The sequence below is a fragment of the Stylophora pistillata genome, chromosome 7 (assembly GCF_964205215.1).
Source record: "Stylophora pistillata chromosome 7, jaStyPist1.2, whole genome shotgun sequence".
NCBI classification, from domain to species: Eukaryota; Metazoa; Cnidaria; class Anthozoa; order Scleractinia; family Pocilloporidae; genus Stylophora; species Stylophora pistillata.
The window spans coordinates 23,990,717-24,009,077 of NC_142525.1; the positions used below are offsets into that span (position 1 = coordinate 23,990,717).

The 18,361-nt window shown below is 39.9% G+C and overlaps 1 protein-coding gene across 1 annotated transcript in view; it reads left to right on the forward strand.

Moving 5' to 3' along the window:
- Window positions 1-14,199, forward strand: part of LOC111334718 (uncharacterized) — a 30,449-nt gene extending 16,250 nt beyond the window's left edge. Inside the window, exons 4-8 of the mRNA XM_088726957.1 lie at window positions 2,469-2,609; window positions 6,251-6,567; window positions 10,840-11,991; window positions 12,469-12,736; window positions 13,099-14,199. Of these exons, the coding sequence (XP_088583083.1) occupies window positions 2,469-2,609; window positions 6,251-6,567; window positions 10,840-11,991; window positions 12,469-12,736; window positions 13,099-13,509 (2,289 nt within the window). The 3' untranslated portion in view covers window positions 13,510-14,199. The remainder of the gene's footprint in view (window positions 1-2,468; window positions 2,610-6,250; window positions 6,568-10,839; window positions 11,992-12,468; window positions 12,737-13,098) is intronic.
- The last annotated feature ends 4,162 nt before the right edge of the window (window positions 14,200-18,361 follow it).

Here is an 18,361-nt window from a genome sequence, read left to right on the forward strand (position 1 = left end):
TCAAACATTTATTCTATTTAAGTATGATAACTTGGGGTGTACAGGGTCAGGGTTTCCCTCGCATACAGAATTTGTTTCAGGAGGCTGGATATAGTTTCTTTGGCGCGCGCAGACTGGGTTCTAATTTACCCCGGACTTTTAAAAGTTGCAAAAAAAAAAAGAAAAAAAAAACACAAACAAAGAAACATGGCCGCCGCGCTTAGGCCAGAATTGTTTTTTCATCTGCCTAGAAGACTAGGTTTTACGCCTCGAGGTAGGCCTCCTACACTTTCTTCTAACTTTATTAGTAGCGTGTTTCAAAAACGGAAAGCTACAACACTCACAAGTGACCAAAATACGCGTGAATCCGGCCGAAAACACGATCGCGATCGTCGGAGCTATTTTCCCATATCGTAGCTAGTTTCCGGAACACTAAATAGGTGTTACCTACATGCAAATATCAGCAGCTACGCTTCTCGTGTAAACAAGTCACTGTCAAAACTGTGAATGGTGAGAGAACTTTCCTCAAAGAGAATGTTCCAGTACACTCCTGAGCGAATGTCTTCAATCTTTTACCACTTTCCTTTCCAGCACTACGCTTTGTCACACCGTTTTAATTGGCCATAATTCTTCTGTGTTCGACACTCCTACACTCCGACGATGTGCTGGAAATTCAAATAAAGAAACATTATCGTAGAAGAAAGTGTTTTTCGCCGATTGCCTTACACTCATCAAAACACTCGCTAAAGGTGGTAACGCTCTTCTCAATCCTGACAGAAAACCATGTTAAAGCAATCTCCCTTCTGTGTATCAAGCTGTTTTTTTTATGAAGATTTCAACGCACACGATACTTTGGAAGATGTACGTGCCCTCCACTGTGTCCTCTTTCAATTCCCGTCGCAGCTAACAAGCGCTGACATTGTAAACAACAGCATGTGAAATCCGCCTCCTTCGCTTTCGTTGGTGATTTGCTAAGAATGGAGATCAGGGCTTCCTTCCCACCGTTGTTGTAAAGATCTTTTAAGTCATCGTAACACAGACCGCTTTCTGCAATTTTCTGAATGATGTTTTCTTTGACAAGGAGCCCGTTATCGCCCTGTGAATAGAACTTGTCTTTGAAAGTTTACATGCGTCCGTGGCGTCCGTCAAGAAAGTCCATGTCTACCACATCGCGTCGATCAGCTCCAAGAGGAACAAAACGTCCCGACACTTTGCACAAAATAATCCAGCAGTTTGAAGGCAAATAGAGCAGCAGCCATTTCCAGGCGCAATCCACCCAGAAGGTGAACCTCTCTTAGCAAAATAAAGCTCTTTAGAAGAGCGCGAAGGACGTTCTGCGAAGAAGACGTCCAAAACCTTGTGGCATCCGTGGCAAGTGTCTTAGTGTGACACAATTGTTGGGCATGCGCAATTGCCCATCTTGTCGAGTCTAAGTTTTCGAAAATTTGAAACTTCAGACTTACGTATTTCCGTTTCCGCTCGGTGAATATTTTTCTATTTTTTTTGCATGTTAACTTTGAACGGCTTTGTGCGTGTTTTACAAAAATTCGAAAAAATTCTGTCTGAGGGAAAAAAAGTTAACGATGAATTCTAAAAAAGGCCTCTTTTCCTTAAACTTTCTGACAGTATTTTTTTAAACTTAACAGTCAAGTAGACCAAGACAGTCAAAGGACGCATGGAAGATCTAAAATAAATTCACCGTCCATTTCTTAAGAAAATTTAAGTCAAGTCTAATTTTGGACCCAGCATTGTAAGCCAGCGACGTTGCCATGGCAACGAATTTTCAATTTATTTACAACAAACTGATTCTTCAATAATGTCTTTATTTCAGGGGAAAATGTGATTGCGATTCGTTAAAGCTAAGCTTCATAATTTTAGTTTAAATATCTTGCATCAGAAAAGTGAAAAACTACATCCAGCCTCCTTAATTGAAACTAGCCTGTATCCGTAAGTGGATCCTCCTTTGTGATCCGCTAAGTTGCCTTCGTTCGTGTATCTTTAATAGATCCTTAGTTGGGTTTCATATGGGGTTATAGGCTTTCCCTACCCAGTCATCTTGAAAAGTTAAATTTCACGGGAGACCTCGTCTCCAATCACGTAAATCACATCTTTGATCGCCGTGTTGCCAGCGTGGCTGTCCTGATAGTGTAGTGGTCATCACACCTGACTAGTAACAGGAGGGACGTGGCATGGGTTCAAATCCCGCTCAGGGCAAATTTTCTTTTCAAACATTTATTCTATTGAACTTTGATTACTTGGGGTGTACAGGGTCAGGGTTTCCCTCGCATACAGAATATATATATATATATATTTGTTGGTTTAATAGCTCGACGTTTCGACCGTCTCGGTCTTCTTCAGGAGCATACTAATTACATGAGCAATATTCAAATTTATATATATATATATATATATATATATATATATATATATATATATATATAATGTTCTGTTACTTGAGAATTTTCTGACCAACCCTGTCTTATTTTCAGAATGGAGTTGTTATTGTCGACAGTCCTGGTGTTGGTGAATCTGATATCATGGACGAAATAGTGACAGAGTATCTACCTCAAGCCTTTGCATTTGTATATGTCATTAACAGCGCGAACGCCGGAGGAGTTCAAAGAGACAGAGTAAGTATGACAGTAAAACAGATGTAAAATTGTCCTTGCGATAGTAACTGGAATTTTAGTATTCCGACTTGTGCACTTTCTTATTTGATTTACATTGCGCTATGCCAAACCTTGTTTGAGGAGCTTTTGACGTAGGAGCCAAAGAAGCGATATTAAGAGAGAGCCAAGCTGGGGGATAACTGTGAGCTTCGACGAACAGAAAATGTTTAAGGTGTTTATTATACTTCAAGTATTTTTTTTAAAAAAAAAAAGCTTAAGTATTTTTTTTTTAAAAAAAAGCTATTTTTTGGTACGACTTTAAGAGACACCAGTCATGTCGTTCCTCCTGTGACAATAACGAAACGTTGTCTTATCTTGAATTAAATTTTAAATGAAGACTGTTATAGTCGTAGCCGTAAGCTTTGAAAATTAGGGAATATCACTTGAGGTAAATTCTCGGACATTTCCCAGTTTTAGCCTGGTATATTCAACCACGTGATGCATTTAGACCAATCGCACGCTAAAGGGAGGGTGACGATCGAGACACACGGCTCGTTTACTCTCGGAACTCAGCGATATCAAAATACGTTGAAGAACCATGACACGTGTTCGGAACCACGTTACGTTTACTGGCCGTGACCCTCTTTGGTGCACCCGTATGGTTAAAAACTCTACCCTAGTAACATCAATAGAGACAGAGGAGTCTGATTTCCCAAATCGTAAATACCTACAATCAATCAGCCATGAGTATGCCACTCTAACAGTAATTTTTCCGTCAAGTTTTTCCGTTTTCTTAGCCTGTACAAACATTTTATTGGTTTACTGATAATAACTTGTGGTAATTTGCATATGGGTCTCAGTGATCACGATCTTATCTACGCAGTGCGAAAGAATAAATTACCAAGGGCTAAGGCACGTGAAATTGAATACAGAAGTATGCGACAATTTAATATAGACAAATTTTTAGACGACCTAAAAACTGTTCTCTGGAGTTCTGCTTACATTTATGACGACGTTGATGATCTATGGCAACATTGGGCTCAATTGTACACTGAAGTGTTGGACAAACACGCACCAATAAAGAAAAAACGGGTCAGAGGTGATCAGTTGCCATGGATAACTCCATTAATTCAACGCGAAATCTCGCGTCGTAATCGACTGTTTAAGAAACATGCAAAGAGCCCAACAACAACCTCTTGGGAGGAATTCAAGAAACAGAGAAACAAGGTCACATCCCTGAAACGAAAAGGGTTGAAGGCGTTCTGCATGGAGGCATCATGGTGAGTTTTGGAATAAGTTGAGACCTTTGTAGCCAAGCAAAGAAAAGTAGCAATCAAAGATAATTCTGATTGAGAATGAGCGTGTAATTACTGATTCATTAATGGTGGCTGAAATGTTCAACAACTACTTTTGCGAGGTGTCCAGGAGTGATGGTGACAGTAAGGAAATGGTTGAGTTTGTTGATCATCCTAGTGTTTAAGTCATTGCTTAGAAAACTTGTGATGATGTTTTTGACCTCGTCTCAGTTGATGTTGGCTACATAAGGAAAATTTTGGATACTCTTGACCCTCGCAAGGCTGTTGGTTGTGATAAAATATCTCAGAGGCTATTTCGTTTATCCTCACCTGTTATTGCTGAGCCGGTTACCCGTTTAATCGATTCTTTTATTACCAATCGTCAATAGCCAATAGTTTGGAAAAGCAGTGACGTTGTTCCTGTTTTCAAGAAGGAAAGTATGACGGATAAGACCTGCTATCGTCCAGTTTCTGTTCTGACTTCCTTAACGAAATTATATGAGAAGGTATTGTTCGATCAAATCTATGAAGCCTTTTATTGGCGACTCTCACCGAATCTGTCTGGCTTTCTCAAGGGTCACTCGTGTTGCACGGCCTTATTGAAATTGACTGAAGATTGGACGGCCTGTCTTGACAGAAGAGAAGCTGTTGCAGCGGTGGCTATCGACTTAAGTAAAGCTTTTGACTCTGTTTGTCACCCACTTCTCCTAGCTAAATTAAAGGCATATGGTTTTACGCATGATGCGCTGGAAATTATGACCGCTTACCTTACTGAACGGAGACAGAGAGTCAAACTTGATGTTGTATATTGTTCGTGGAGAACCGTTAAAACTGGTGTACCACAGGGGTCCCTGTTGGTTCCACTCTTATTTAATTTGTATGTTAATGATCTTAATTATTTTATTACTAATACGTCCTTGAGGCTATACGCTGACTACACTACTCATTACGCCTCTGATGTCTCACCAACAGTATTACAGTATATAATTAACTATGATTTGAGCGTTCTATCGAGATGGTTCTCAATGAATTTTTTACAGATTAATGCCGCCAAAACGCAAGCTATCGCTATTGGCCCGTCTTCATACCAGTATGATTTCTATCTTAATGATTCTAATGTCCATACTAAGGACACACTCAAAATCCTTGGGGTGGTCCTAGATAGCAAATCAACATTTAAAGCGCACATAAAGCAACAGCTGAATAAGGGATGCGCAAAGGCTTCGGCTTTGCGGAGAATACGTAAGTTTATTTCAAAGGACGTGTTAGTTTGTTTATGTAAGGCCTATGTTCTCCCTCATCTTGAGTACTGCAGTCCCCTTTTACTGGGAGTAGGTAACGCGGAGACTACTAAAAGAGAGACAACTAATTACTTTATATTAAGAACTATATTAGGCTTCTCGAAGTCTGTGACATACGACTTCCTCCTCAAGTTGGCCGACATTAAGTCCTTGGAGAATCGTAGGCAATTCCAATCGTTAGTTATGTTATATAAGTGCTTGTATGATAAGGGGGCTCCTTATATAAGTGATTTTTTTAATTTTAGAAATGTACCGTATAGTTTACGCGGGCTCAGTACAAGGGTAGATTTACCTCCTTTTAATCTTGAGTGTTTACATCGGTCTTTTTCATTTTTAGCTAGTAAACTTTGGAATGCGCTACCCCCTAAACTCAGAGAATCTCAAGATATTGTTTCATTCAAGCGTTCTCTTAAAGCCCACATGGCTTAGCGGTAGTGATTGTAAATATCGTTATTGTTAATATTGTTAATATTGTAACTTTTTATCGATAGCTCTTGTCTTTGATCTTCGATCCTGTTTTTAGTTATTTAATAGATCTACTTATTATTTGTATTCTTACAGAAATTATGTTTTATTTCTAATTGTACATACACGTACACGTTTTAACGAGAACTTCTGTACTCCTAGGTGTCACGTGTTTAAATAAAGGATTAAATTGATTGATGATTGATCCACTTCAACCGCCTACATAGGGTTGATGCGTTTTGCATCGATTTTTGTCGCTTATAAGTAGATAACAGGTCTCGACAGATATGGAGAGAACTAGCACGTCGGAGGCATTTTTATTTAAATTTAGCTTGCTGTCTTAAAAATGTGACTAATTTAGTAAATATCATATTGTTGGTGTTAAATGTTTACAGCCGGCTGTGATAACCTAAAAAGGAGGTGGCAACAGTGTCATGGCCTGGGTCATGATTTCTATACTCGACAGCGTTTAAAACTCCAAATACGTTAAAGGTAAACTTGAGAACAATGAAAATGACTGGCCATATAAAAGGCAGCCTAAAAGAAAAAAAATAGTTTCCTTATTGAGATAGCTATGTAAATTTTTATTTGTTTATCACAGCTTGGAAAGTTGTTGGAAGGCGTCAAAGAAAAACGCAGGGAAGGGGAGTTTCCGTCTACCTGTGCCTTGTTCGTGTGCAACAAGTGGGACCAAATTCCAGAAAAAGAAGCTAAAGACGTTGAGAACCATGTTATCAGACAACTGAGAAAGTTCTACCCTGACATTGTTCCAGAAAACCAGATTGTCCAAATGTCAACGAAAAAGGCCAGCATCGCTCAAAACCACGGCATCATAACAAAAGATTTCGTCGCTCTAATGGACTGCATGAGATCCATGATTCTGAGGGGCATCAAAGCCAGGCTTGAAATCTATTGGAGGTGAGAGTTTTTAATTGTTCCCATACACACACACACACATATATATATATATATATATATATAAATATTATGAGAGGAAAAAAGGACGTAACTACATTTCCCGACAAGCCTGTTTCGTGAATCACTTCACTCTTCAGGGGTTTAATGAAAGAATATTCATATGACTATCGTTTATATACTAGGAAAATTTGCATAATGCGCGGTAAACTTAAAAACTTTAAAGTTCAGTTGTTGCGTAGCAACGCTTTGTTTCTTTGTCGGCATGAAGATACGAGTTCGTTACGCTTATTTAGTGATGAGAGGTCGGGTCGGTAAATTATCAGGAATTTTTCTTTTAGGCAGAGGTTGCATCTTTTATTGGAGCTGTTGTAGGGAGAGTTAGATGATAAGATGCGCCATGAGATAGAATAGTCAATGTTGTCGTTCTTGAGTGTCCAGATGTGTTTGCTAAGTTCGGTAGAGTTTTTGTGCTTGGCGTGGCGGAATGATGCGGTGTGATTTCTGTGTCTTGTTTTGAAGTCGGTTTCTGTGAGTCCGATGTATGTTTCAGAGGTGTTGTTGTCGTTCCGTGTGACGGTGGCTTGATAAACGACTGAGGATTGAAGGCAGTTACCATTGAGCGGGCAATTGTTCTTTTGTCGGCAGTTGCATGTTTTGTTGGTTTCCGTGCCGTCTTTGTTGTCTTTCGTGTAAGGTGAGTGGGACGAGTGCAAGATGCGCTTGTTGTGGTTGTCGATGATCTGTTTGGTGTTGTTCATACAGCTGTAACTGATTTTGATGGTGTTGCGGTTAAATATTTTGCGGAGGCTGTGATCCTTAGTGAAATGTTTGTCGATTAGGCTGAGGAATTTGTGTCCGATATTGGTGCTGACGTTCTTGCTGAATGGAGGGTTGTACCAGAGGATGTTGCTTCGCTGCCTGTTTTTGCGTTTTGGAGTCGTGGTGGGTTCGTAGTGAAGGGTGTATTGGTATCCGCCTTCGTCAAGTGCTTTTTGGTACGGGGGGGCGGTTTTGTCGAATGAAGCTTTGTCTGATGAAAGGGATGAAAGTCGTTTGTTGATGCTGGCAGGTATGTTCTTTGTGGTGATCGGTGGGTGATTGCTCTCGCGGTGTACGTACTGTAGTGTGGTGTTAGGCTTTGTGTAGGGCTGGTAGGTGCTGTTGTTTAGGTTGAGAGTGACGTCTAGGAAGCTGATAATCTTTTTGTTTGCTTCGATGGTGATACGTAGTCCGTTGCGGTTGAAGATGCGGCAAATTTCCTTCTTTATGTTTTCGGTGTCTCTCGGCGTGGTGTTGGTGGTGGCTAGTCCGTCGTCTCTGTAGAGTCCTACGTTGATGTTGAGGTCTTGTAGCTGTGAAAGAAGGAAACTTCCTACTAGCTCGCACGTTTCGGCGCCGTCGTAGCTGCCCATCGTGACGTCAAATGTCGTTTCACCTTTCTTTTGCCAGGGCTGCTGCTTGTGTATGAGCGTTGATTTCTTAGCGTGGGTTATGATGTTTCGTTCGTCCATGGTGATGTTGTCATATGTGGATGCGAAGTCAAGTGCTTTGTTGAGAAGGTCTTGGCTGATGGATGGATAGAATTCCTCGATGTCAAAGCAAATAAAACTTAGGTGTTGTTTGTTTTTTAGGGATTTGAACCACCCGATTGCGGAGGCGGTGTTTCTCCACTGGTTGAACTTGGCTGTTCTCATGATTTTGCTGTTGATTCTGTCGAGTATTCTTTTGCTGATTTGTCCTATCTCAGATTTGGTGGGGTTGATCAGCCGGCAGGTTGGTTTGTTGACGAAGTTCGGTTTGTGGTCTTTGAGGGTTATGAATGCTTCTTTGCTAGCTGTCTTGTCTACTCTATCGTCTATACCCAGTTTCGTTGTGATGTTTTTGCTTACTGCGACAACATCACCATGGACGAACGAAACATCATAACCCACGCTAAGAAATCAACGCTCATACACAAGCGGCAGCCCTGGCAAAAGAAAGGTGAAACGACATTTGACGTCACGATGGGCAGCTACGACGGCGCCGAAACGTGCGAGCTAGTAGGAAGTTTCCTTCTTTCACAGCTACAAGACCTCAACATCAACGTAGGACTCTACAGAGACGACGGACTAGCCACCACCAACACCACGCCGAGAGACACCGAAAACATAAAGAAGGAAATTTGCCGCATCTTCAACCGCAACGGACTACGTATCACCATCGAAGCAAACAAGAAGATTATCAGCTTCCTAGACGTCACTCTCAACCTAAAACAACAGCACCTACCAGCCCTACACAAAGCCTAACACCACACTACAGTACGTACACCGCGAGAGCAATCACCCACCGATCACCACAAAGAACATACCTGCCAGCATCAACAAACGACTTTCATCCCTTTCATCAGACAAAGCTTCATTCGACAAAACCGCCCCCCCGTACCAAAAAGCACTTGACGAAGGCGGATACCAATACACCCTTCACTACGAACCCACCACGACTCCAAAACGCAAAAACAGGCAGCGAAGCAACATCCTCTGGTACAACCCTCCATTCAGCAAGAACGTCAGCACCAATATCGGATACAAATTCCTCAGCCTAATCGACAAACATTTCACTAAGGATCACAGCCTCCGCAAAATATTTAACCGCAACACCATCAAAATCAGTTACAGCTGTATGAACAACACCAAACAGATCATCGACAACCACAACAAGCGCATCTTGCACTCGTCCCACTCACCTTACACGAAAGACAACAAAGACGGCACGGAAACCAACAAAACATGCAACTGCCGACAAAAGAACAATTGCCCGCTCAATGGTAACTGCCTTCAATCCTCAGTCGTTTATCAAGCCACCGTCACACGGAACGACAACAACACCTCTGAAACATACATCTGACTCACAGAAACCGACTTCAAAACAAGACACAGAAATCACACCGCATCATTCCGCCACGCCAAGCACAAAAACTCTACCGAACTTAGCAAACACATCTGGACACGCAAGAACGACAACATTGACTATTCTATCTCATGGCGCATCTTATCATCTAACTCTCCCTACAACAGCTCCAATAAAAGATGCAACCTCTGCCTAAAAGAAAAATTCCTGATAATTTACCGACCCGACCTCTCATCACTAAATAGCGTAACGAACTCGTATCTTCATGCCGACACAGAAACAAAGCGTTGCTACGCAACAACTGAACTTTAAAGTTTTTAAGTTTACCGCGCATTATGCAAATTTTCCTAGTATATAAACGATAGTCACATGAATATTCTTTCATTAAACCCCTGAAGAGTGAAGTGATTCACGAAACAGGCTTGTCGGGAAATGTAGTTACGTCCTTTTTTCCTCTCATAATATTTATTCTGCTCTGCTTCAACGTATTGAGCACAGTTCCACGCGAAAATCGACTTGCAGACTTCCTATATATATATATATATGTGTGTGTGTGAAACTGAAACTATATATATATGTGTGAAACTGAAACTATATATATATATATATATATATATATATATGTATGTAATAATACGAGGAAAGCTAAATGATAATCATTTGGCAACGGGACCGTAAAATCTTACATATTTGATTGAAGTAATTAGGTAGAACTTCACTACATCCATTTCGAAATCACTCTTGATCACTGGAGTCTGATTGGCAATTTATTCACAGATCACACCATTTTATGTTCTAAATCAAATCTTTTTCTCAGCTGATGAGACAGCTTTTACTAAAACTCAACAACCAATCAAATTCAAAGGCTTTCTTGAAAGAAGTCAATCAAATCGCATGGAAAACTGAAACTATTAAATATTAATACAAGGTAAGAAAAAACTTGTGTTGAGTGATTGAATTTTGCTACTTCAAAACAAATTTAATAAAGTGGTTGTTGAGGTTTGTGTCGTATAATTTTGGTTTGAAATCATACTTGTGGTTTCAAATCAAACTCACGGTGCGTGCTCGTTTGATTTTGAAATTACGCGAATGATTTCAGACTAAGTTGCACTCCGCTCAATTCAATTACTATTAGAAGTACCCATGGATAAAAGCACTCGTGAGTTGATTTGGACAAATGAATCACTTATGTATTACTCAATTTAAGAATTTCTTGTTAAACTACTGTGTAAATCTGTTACTGACATAACAGATGTTTATTCGAAGTCATAAGAACCGAGTGTAAGTCAATTTTCAGGTGCCAAAGCTGCGAGAGTATGCAAATAGTGAAGTTGGGAATGACCAAAGCCACTTAGATCAACTGTGATGTACATTTACTTCCTTTAGATGGCTATATGGCCTTTTGTCCCAAATAGTTTATAACGCCACGGCCCATGTGAAGAATGCTTTAAGAAATCAAGAAAAAGTCACGAAAGTGATGGCATTTATTCTGCTTCGTTTGACGCGAATAGACACAAAACAAAATGAGGTTATGGAACATCTGCACAATTATTTGGAGTGTCGCACATCTGACGCGGTAGACAGTCTATCCGTTTATCTTCGGTCCGATGAGGTGAGATCGCACTTTACTTCATGGTCCTTGGATGACGTACCAAAGGCAGAAACATCCTGGGAGGTGACAAAAGGCATCATCACAAAAGTAATGCAAAGCCGCTTGCAAGAGATCATAGAGCATTGGGAAGAAGACAACCACGTTTTTGCATGTACTCGTGACTCCCTTGTACAACACTTCCGGGAGCGGTACAATTTTCTTGAGGGGGAACTCCGTAATTTACAGGGAGCTGTAGTGTCCGACGATTTGGTGACAGAAGTTGATCATCCTGTTGACGCAGGCCTCACATTCACCACGGCAGAGAAGGTTGCCATCGGTATCACAAGCCCTATCTGGTTTCCACTAAGCCTAGTTGCATTGGTGATCAGTGCACCTGTGGTTGGCGTGATGGCGATAAGGAGCAAATTGGAAAACAGAAGCAATATCTTGAAATACGAAAAAGACAAATGTGCTTTTATGAAAAAAGCGTCTGCAGATTACTTGAATGATGTCACAAAGGGTGATGTGCTTATTACATTCGTGAAGGAGCAACTGAAAGATGCCACCATATGTCTTAAGCAAATTGAAGCCCGCATTCCAGAGCTGATCGAGGCCGATAAACTACTATGTAAACAACTTCTGAAAGAAAAACGTCCTGCAAACGAGATAAAAGAAATCTATGAACCAATTTTAGATATTGCTTCTGAGATCAGAGGTCGTCTGGCCGTTTTTGGGTTGGAAGAGGGCCTTTCAGCTGGTATCAGAGGCGATACGTTAGACCTAAAAGGCCAGTCTGAGTTTCTGGGTCGGGGTGCTTTTGCCTCTGTGTACAAAGGAATGATGAAAACTGAGAACGGAGACAAACAAACTGTGGCATTAAAGATTTACACCAAGTCGCTAGGAGCAGAAAATGCTTGCGACATTGTGAATGAAATTGAGCTTTTAAAGTAAGTAATTTAAATTTCACAGATTATTTATTATTTCAGGCATGTTAGTATAAAGTTATTAGGAGTTGAATTTATGATTTGCACGCTGCCCTTCTTATCGAGGGATTTTGGGGAAAACTAACAAAACACATAGTGGCGAAAAATTGTGATAGGATACTTTACATTCTACAACTAGTGGCATTACGTGCAGATGTTAAGTCACTTAACAAGATCGGTAACTAGCCCTTTTGTTGTCTCTTGCGATACTGGTACTGCTCTTCTGGAGGAAGATCAGCTCTCCCAGGTCCGGAGTGGACGATAGGTACAAGAAGGGAAAAATGTATATATGCACACTAATGAGAGAAATAAAGATGTGTTTTTGGGACTCCAGCTGTAGATACGAAATGCAGTTTTTCTGCTTTTGAAAGTTTGCATGGGTATTTCTTTTCAATCTTATCGTCTTTGAAGAAATGATGGTTCTGTGCTTTTTCTCATCAGAAAATTAAAGCATCCAAACGTGGTCAATTTTCATGGCATGTCGCTTCTGAAGGATGATGGTGAAACCCGCGTAGTACTAGTCATGGAATACTGCACCGGAAATTTGAAGGATCGCATCTTTAAAAATCCAGAGAGAGCTCCCGCCAATTCCAAGAATGCTGATGCCAAAAGAGACCCCTGTCGATGGATAAAACAGATAACTGCTGCCCTGACATTTATTCATGATCAAAAAGTAGTTCACAGAGATCTCAAGTTGGACAATATACTGGTATGAAACTGAAACGAACTCCTAGCTAATAGTGTGTAAGGGACGCTCGTAAAATTTGTGACCATATGAGGATCGTTCATATTTATGAGTCAGCTCTTCGACATCTCTTCAGTGCACGAAACGCAACGAAAAAAAAAGAGAGAACTAGTACTGCCAATATTAGGCTTTTTTATGTAAGGTTTAGTCAGTTAAGTCAATCAAATTATGGTAAAAGAGCAAATTAAAATACCTTTTACCCGAGATTCAGTGACTTCTCATCCGACAGAATCCACTAACAAATTATTTTCTATAGTGAAGACTGTGACATAGCACAAGCTAATACGCTTTTTATTAATCTTTCTCCTTTTCCTTCACTTTAAAAGCTGTCAGCAGGAAATGTAGCGAAGATTACCGACGTTGGCGTTTCCAAGGCTGTGGAACATATCACAGGAACTTTGGCGGGAACACCTGTTTATATGGCGCCAGAAGTGTTTCATTCTCAACTGTATGACAGCAAAGCAGACATGTACAGTCTTGGGATAATTTTTTGGGAGATGTGGTATGGACTGCAAGCCTTCAGTGGAGTCCGTAACGTACCAATTGTAGCTTTCTTTGCCATGGTGGACAAGGGCCTACGCCCAGGACATGTGAAAGGTTGTAATCAGCCCCCACGCCGCTGGGAAGAGTTGATGCAGAGTTGCTGGAGCAAAAAACCAGAGAAACGCCCATCAGCCTCACACTGCCTTAAGGAAGCCATCGAACTTTATAAAGAGGCCGTGCCGGAACTCCTGTAACTGTTGGTGCATCTCAATATATTACCTCAGCGATCAGTTTTGAGAGACCTTGACTGAGTGACTAACACGCTAATTGTTACTCAAAGAATTATGCCAACTAAACGTAAATTGGAGTGTTTTCTCGGCTTTGCATTCAAAATACTTTGTAAATATGATATTTATGTACATATTCAGAGGCTTAAAAGAACAAGTCATTGGATCATCATCCAAATTTAATTACGAAAGATGATAACGAAAGGCAATTCTTCTTCTTGAGAGCTTATAGTTGATAAATTGAAAAGGCTGTTGCGACTTTTCTGTAGGATACAGGCCGATATTAATATTTACAGGAATATTTGCAGATTCTCACTTAGTCATTAGAACTTCTAAAGCGTAGCCTTAACAAAAGAAAAGAAATTGTATAATCACGTCCTGGTTATTTTTTGGTGACCTCAAATTAAGGGAAGCTTTTTTTTTTCTCAGTGGCGTGTTATTATTTTTTTTTTTTGCCTGTTTGTTTTTTCAGGCTGTGTAACGCGTTTCCAAGATCAGACGAGTAGGCCATTCTTTTTTTTATACGCAAAAATCCGCTTTGCATACGTGATGTAAGGGCCTATATATATGACATTGCAACTAAATATTAACTTACATCACGTTATCGAGATAGCAGCGAAGTACTTGAGTGTCATTAAAGTGAAAAAAGTTATCTTAGGATCATTTTGTCTTTCTTAAGTTTTGTTCTGACTTTGGGTTGCTCAACCAACACGTCTCCACAACGATTTTTCACATCCCACAAAGGCCCAAGAGTTGGTGAGTTTCTTTGATGTGACTTGAATGTCCATCTTTTATTTGATCTAGAAGCTGGAATTGTGAATAATAGGTGAAAATTTCTGTTTGAAAGGCTGTCCCTGCATCTTCCAAAGTACCACACCAAAGCTATACATGTTAGCCATTTTTCTATCGTCTGAAGAAAATTTTACTGAGTATATATGTCACAGATCTTCCCCATTGGTTGGATCCGGAGTACTCTTCAAGCAAAGAGAGAAAGTAAAGTAATGTAGAAGATGAAGAATATGGAGAAGCGTCAGGTTTTAATGCTGAAAATGTCGACCGCCGATCGAACACTTCATAGTTCTAATGGCTCCTGACCAGCTGATGGCGAAGATCTGACACTAAAATAATCACTAAAAGTTTCTTTCAGACGAAAGCAATATAGCATCAACAAGGATGAGAAACCTCACCACAAGTGCACCGAGGAACCCCGTCATCAACCTAGAGTGCATTTCGCACCATTTAAGATGGCGGTCGCGGGAAATAATCAGATCTCTCCGTAGGGTTTTTTTTTTGCTAGACCTATTGAGAAGTACATTTGGAACATTTTGAGCTTAGTTTGTAGAAAGGGTGGGGAATTCCTTTAATGTAAGCGCCACCTTATTGTCTGGTTGTCCTTCTCGCAAGAGAGCACTGGAATAACAGTTAGCCGTGAAAGCCATTACAACGTATAAATGGTGTTCAAAAATGCAATTATTTTCTGAGTAGTCCTTTACTTGTTATTAGATATAGGAACCACATAGTGATCATTACAAGCAATGGAGCAAGAGTTAATAACTAGATATGTCCCGAGAGCGGTTGATAGCCACAAGTATTGCCTGGAAGCGCAAAACAACTGTGTGCTTCGTTCTACATGTATTTAACGTTTCGAAACACAGCCCAAGAGTGGAACAGAGTGTAATTGGTCGAAACAACTGCCAAAGTATGTTAGGTGACAATAGTCTTAATTACTTTAGGGGGAATGTATCGGTTTTCCATATTTCCATGAGTTTCTTTCTTCATCAAATTTTTTCCTCATCAAAGATTTCCTCCTGTCGGAGTGCTATCGTGTTTGCAATGATTGCATACCCGAAAGGTGATTTCTCGAGAATTTCAGTGTAGTCTAAGACACTCACATCAGAAAATCAATCACGTAAATTTTATTGTTAAACATTTCCTAAATGTCCCTAACTTTGGAGGTTCTAATTTGTCCAAAGATATCGAAAGAAGGAACGCTATCCAATGCATTCCGTTTTCAAAATTTTTGTTGGTTTTTCACATTATTTTCTCTTCATTCTGTTTTACAATAAGAAAATCTTACAAACAACTCAAGCGGGTGCTAACAATGGCACGCATTTTTTTCGTTAATCTGAAAAAAAAAGGCAAAGAAAAATGTATAGAATTCAATGTTTTTAGAATGCTAAGTTTCTAATTTTTCTTTTCGTTATTAATACTGATTTACCTCTTTATAGGAACATGCTTACCGGGGATTTTACACTCCAATTTTACTATCTATGGGCATTGCAACACCATCTTAACAAAAATATACCACCCTTCCAAGTTCCAGAGTTCTGGCCTTGGGTAGACTTTGTCAGACTGTGATGAAAAATAACGCATTCCTTACTAGCAAATTACTAAACCATTTCTAAATGGATGTACGTAGGAAAATCCCAGAGGCAAATCAAGAAATGCTAAACGCATAGATGTTACCGTTAAATTATGTAGATGATAACGGTGATGAGGATGATGATGATTCTGCAACATATATTGCAACCTTTTGAGGCAAAAGTGGAGCTCTTTGACTCCACTTATATAGGGACAAACCAAGGCTTCAACCGAAGAAATGTTTAACTCACTAACAGTGCAGTTTTTACCATTGCCCTCATATGCACCTATGTTGACTGAAAATATTTCGCATTCAATCGGAAGGTAATTTAAGAAACAAGTTGTCATTTAGAAAGTAACCAAACTGAATCAATAGTTCCTCCTTTATTCAAGGACCAGACATGGTACCCACCACCAATTTTTTTTTTCCGCCAACACTTTTTTACCTTTAAGCTTATTGCAGGGCTTAATACCGAAAGTTTTCGGCCTCAGAAAAACGCTTCAGGCAGGTAACCAATTTGTTTGTTTCCTACATTTACATAAGAAAATTATTAAAGGCTGATAGTTTCAAAAGAAACTCTTTGGAGCTGCGTCGGTGGGAGTAACGAAATAATTTGGATATATCAACAAAGTTGAAGTCGTAAATTGGCCACCGTAACGATTACAAAAGCTGACCTTTCGAGTGTTAGCCCTTCGTCGGAGCGAGTAGAGGAATTGTGGGTTGTGTGTGTGCTTTTAAAGGCAGAGAATGGAGCTACGATATTGGTGGGAACATGGCAACGAGAAAAACAAGAATAAATTTGTGGAATGAAAAGCGTTCGTTGATCCCTGTGGGATTTAGGCTGCCGGTTTGAAAGATGAGCTTTTGTTCAAGATTTTTACGGCTTTCCGTGCTACCTAAGTGTAATGAAAGACCGCAGATTGCCATGTGTTGCTTAGAATGATTAGGTAAATTAAAATGCCCAGCGACTGGTTTGGATGTGTCCTCGTCATTCTTTTCCACGTCTCGAAGGTGTTCTCGGAATCGGTCACCTAGTCTTTTGCCTGTTTCGCCGATGTATATCTTTTTGCAATAAGTGCAAGTTATGCAATAGATTACATTGGTAGAGGTGCACGTGAAGTGATCGATGATCTTAATGGATCGTTTAGGTCCCGATATTTTATCAGCGTTGTGAATAAAAGGACACGTTTTGCATCGTGCACGAGCGCATTTAAAAGTGACTGGTTGGTCATTAGTCTGAAAAGAACTTCTGACCAAAAAATTGCCTATGTTTTTGTCCCGTTTGAATGAAATGAGCGGAGGCTGCGAAAAGATAGTGCTTGTCTCTGGATCGTTTTGAAGAAATTTAAAGTTTTTTAAGAATGATGGATTTAACTGAGTGGTTGTTAGGGTGAAACGTGAGAGTGAGTGGAATGCAGTCCGAATCTTCCTTATGCGACGTTTGTAGTGCTGAATATCGATCAATAAGTTGGGCGCGCGATGGTAACCCGCTTGAGCTACAGAAACAGAAAATGATTGTTTGTGGTGGATCATTTATGCCATTCCACTTGAAATCATGTCGCCATCTTGACGCTTTGATAATAATAATTTAATTATAATTTGCCAATTTATATAGCGCGTATTTACATATAATGATAACTAGCACTTTACGATCAATATTTTACAATCAATATTTTATCTTTCTTGGGAAACCGCCATGATATTTCTGTGGTAGGAAAAACCAGGGACGACCATCGGTCAATTAACTTTCTTGACCGGGGACCGGGTAAAAAAGATCTATCCTTCGGCAAGATACTTAAATTTTGAACGAACGCTGAAGAACGTAAAATAATCATACCAAAATCAAATCAAAGTGGAAGTATGCTCTTCAAGAAACGATTCGTCCTTCGATTAATTTTTAATGATTTATTTACATTCATTAATTCTTTTTTTTTTTTGCTTGGTCTTTGTTCCTATGTTTTTCTGTTCTCCTATTTTTCGTTGCTTCCAAATCCAATTTCAAATTGTTCGTGGTCATTTGTTCTAAAAGAAACAATCGGTCTGCTTCCTACCCATTTGGTTACTTCTTTTTTTATCCTGCTTGAGTCACATAAGCTTGCTAACAGTCTACGAATGCGCCCTCCTTGGCTTAAGTGCTTTGGCGAGGAGAAAACTTGGTCGGTAGGGATGATGTGCGCCTAAACACTGGGTAGTTAGTGATGGAACGAGCCTGAGAGCATTATTCATCTCTTAAACAAAGTTAGGCACTGCAGAAGTCGGGATGTTAAAATCCACTTTGCCGATTTTAAAAGTATCAATCTTCGCGAAAGCAAAAAAGATGAGGATCGAATGCGCTAGGGTTGGTTAATTGACCAAGTAAGTAAGAGTACTAGTTTAGTTTTTAGTTTATTAGCTTCGCCGACCGGCAGGAACACCGCAACACCTTGCGCCAATTACTGCTGACCTAATAAACCCACC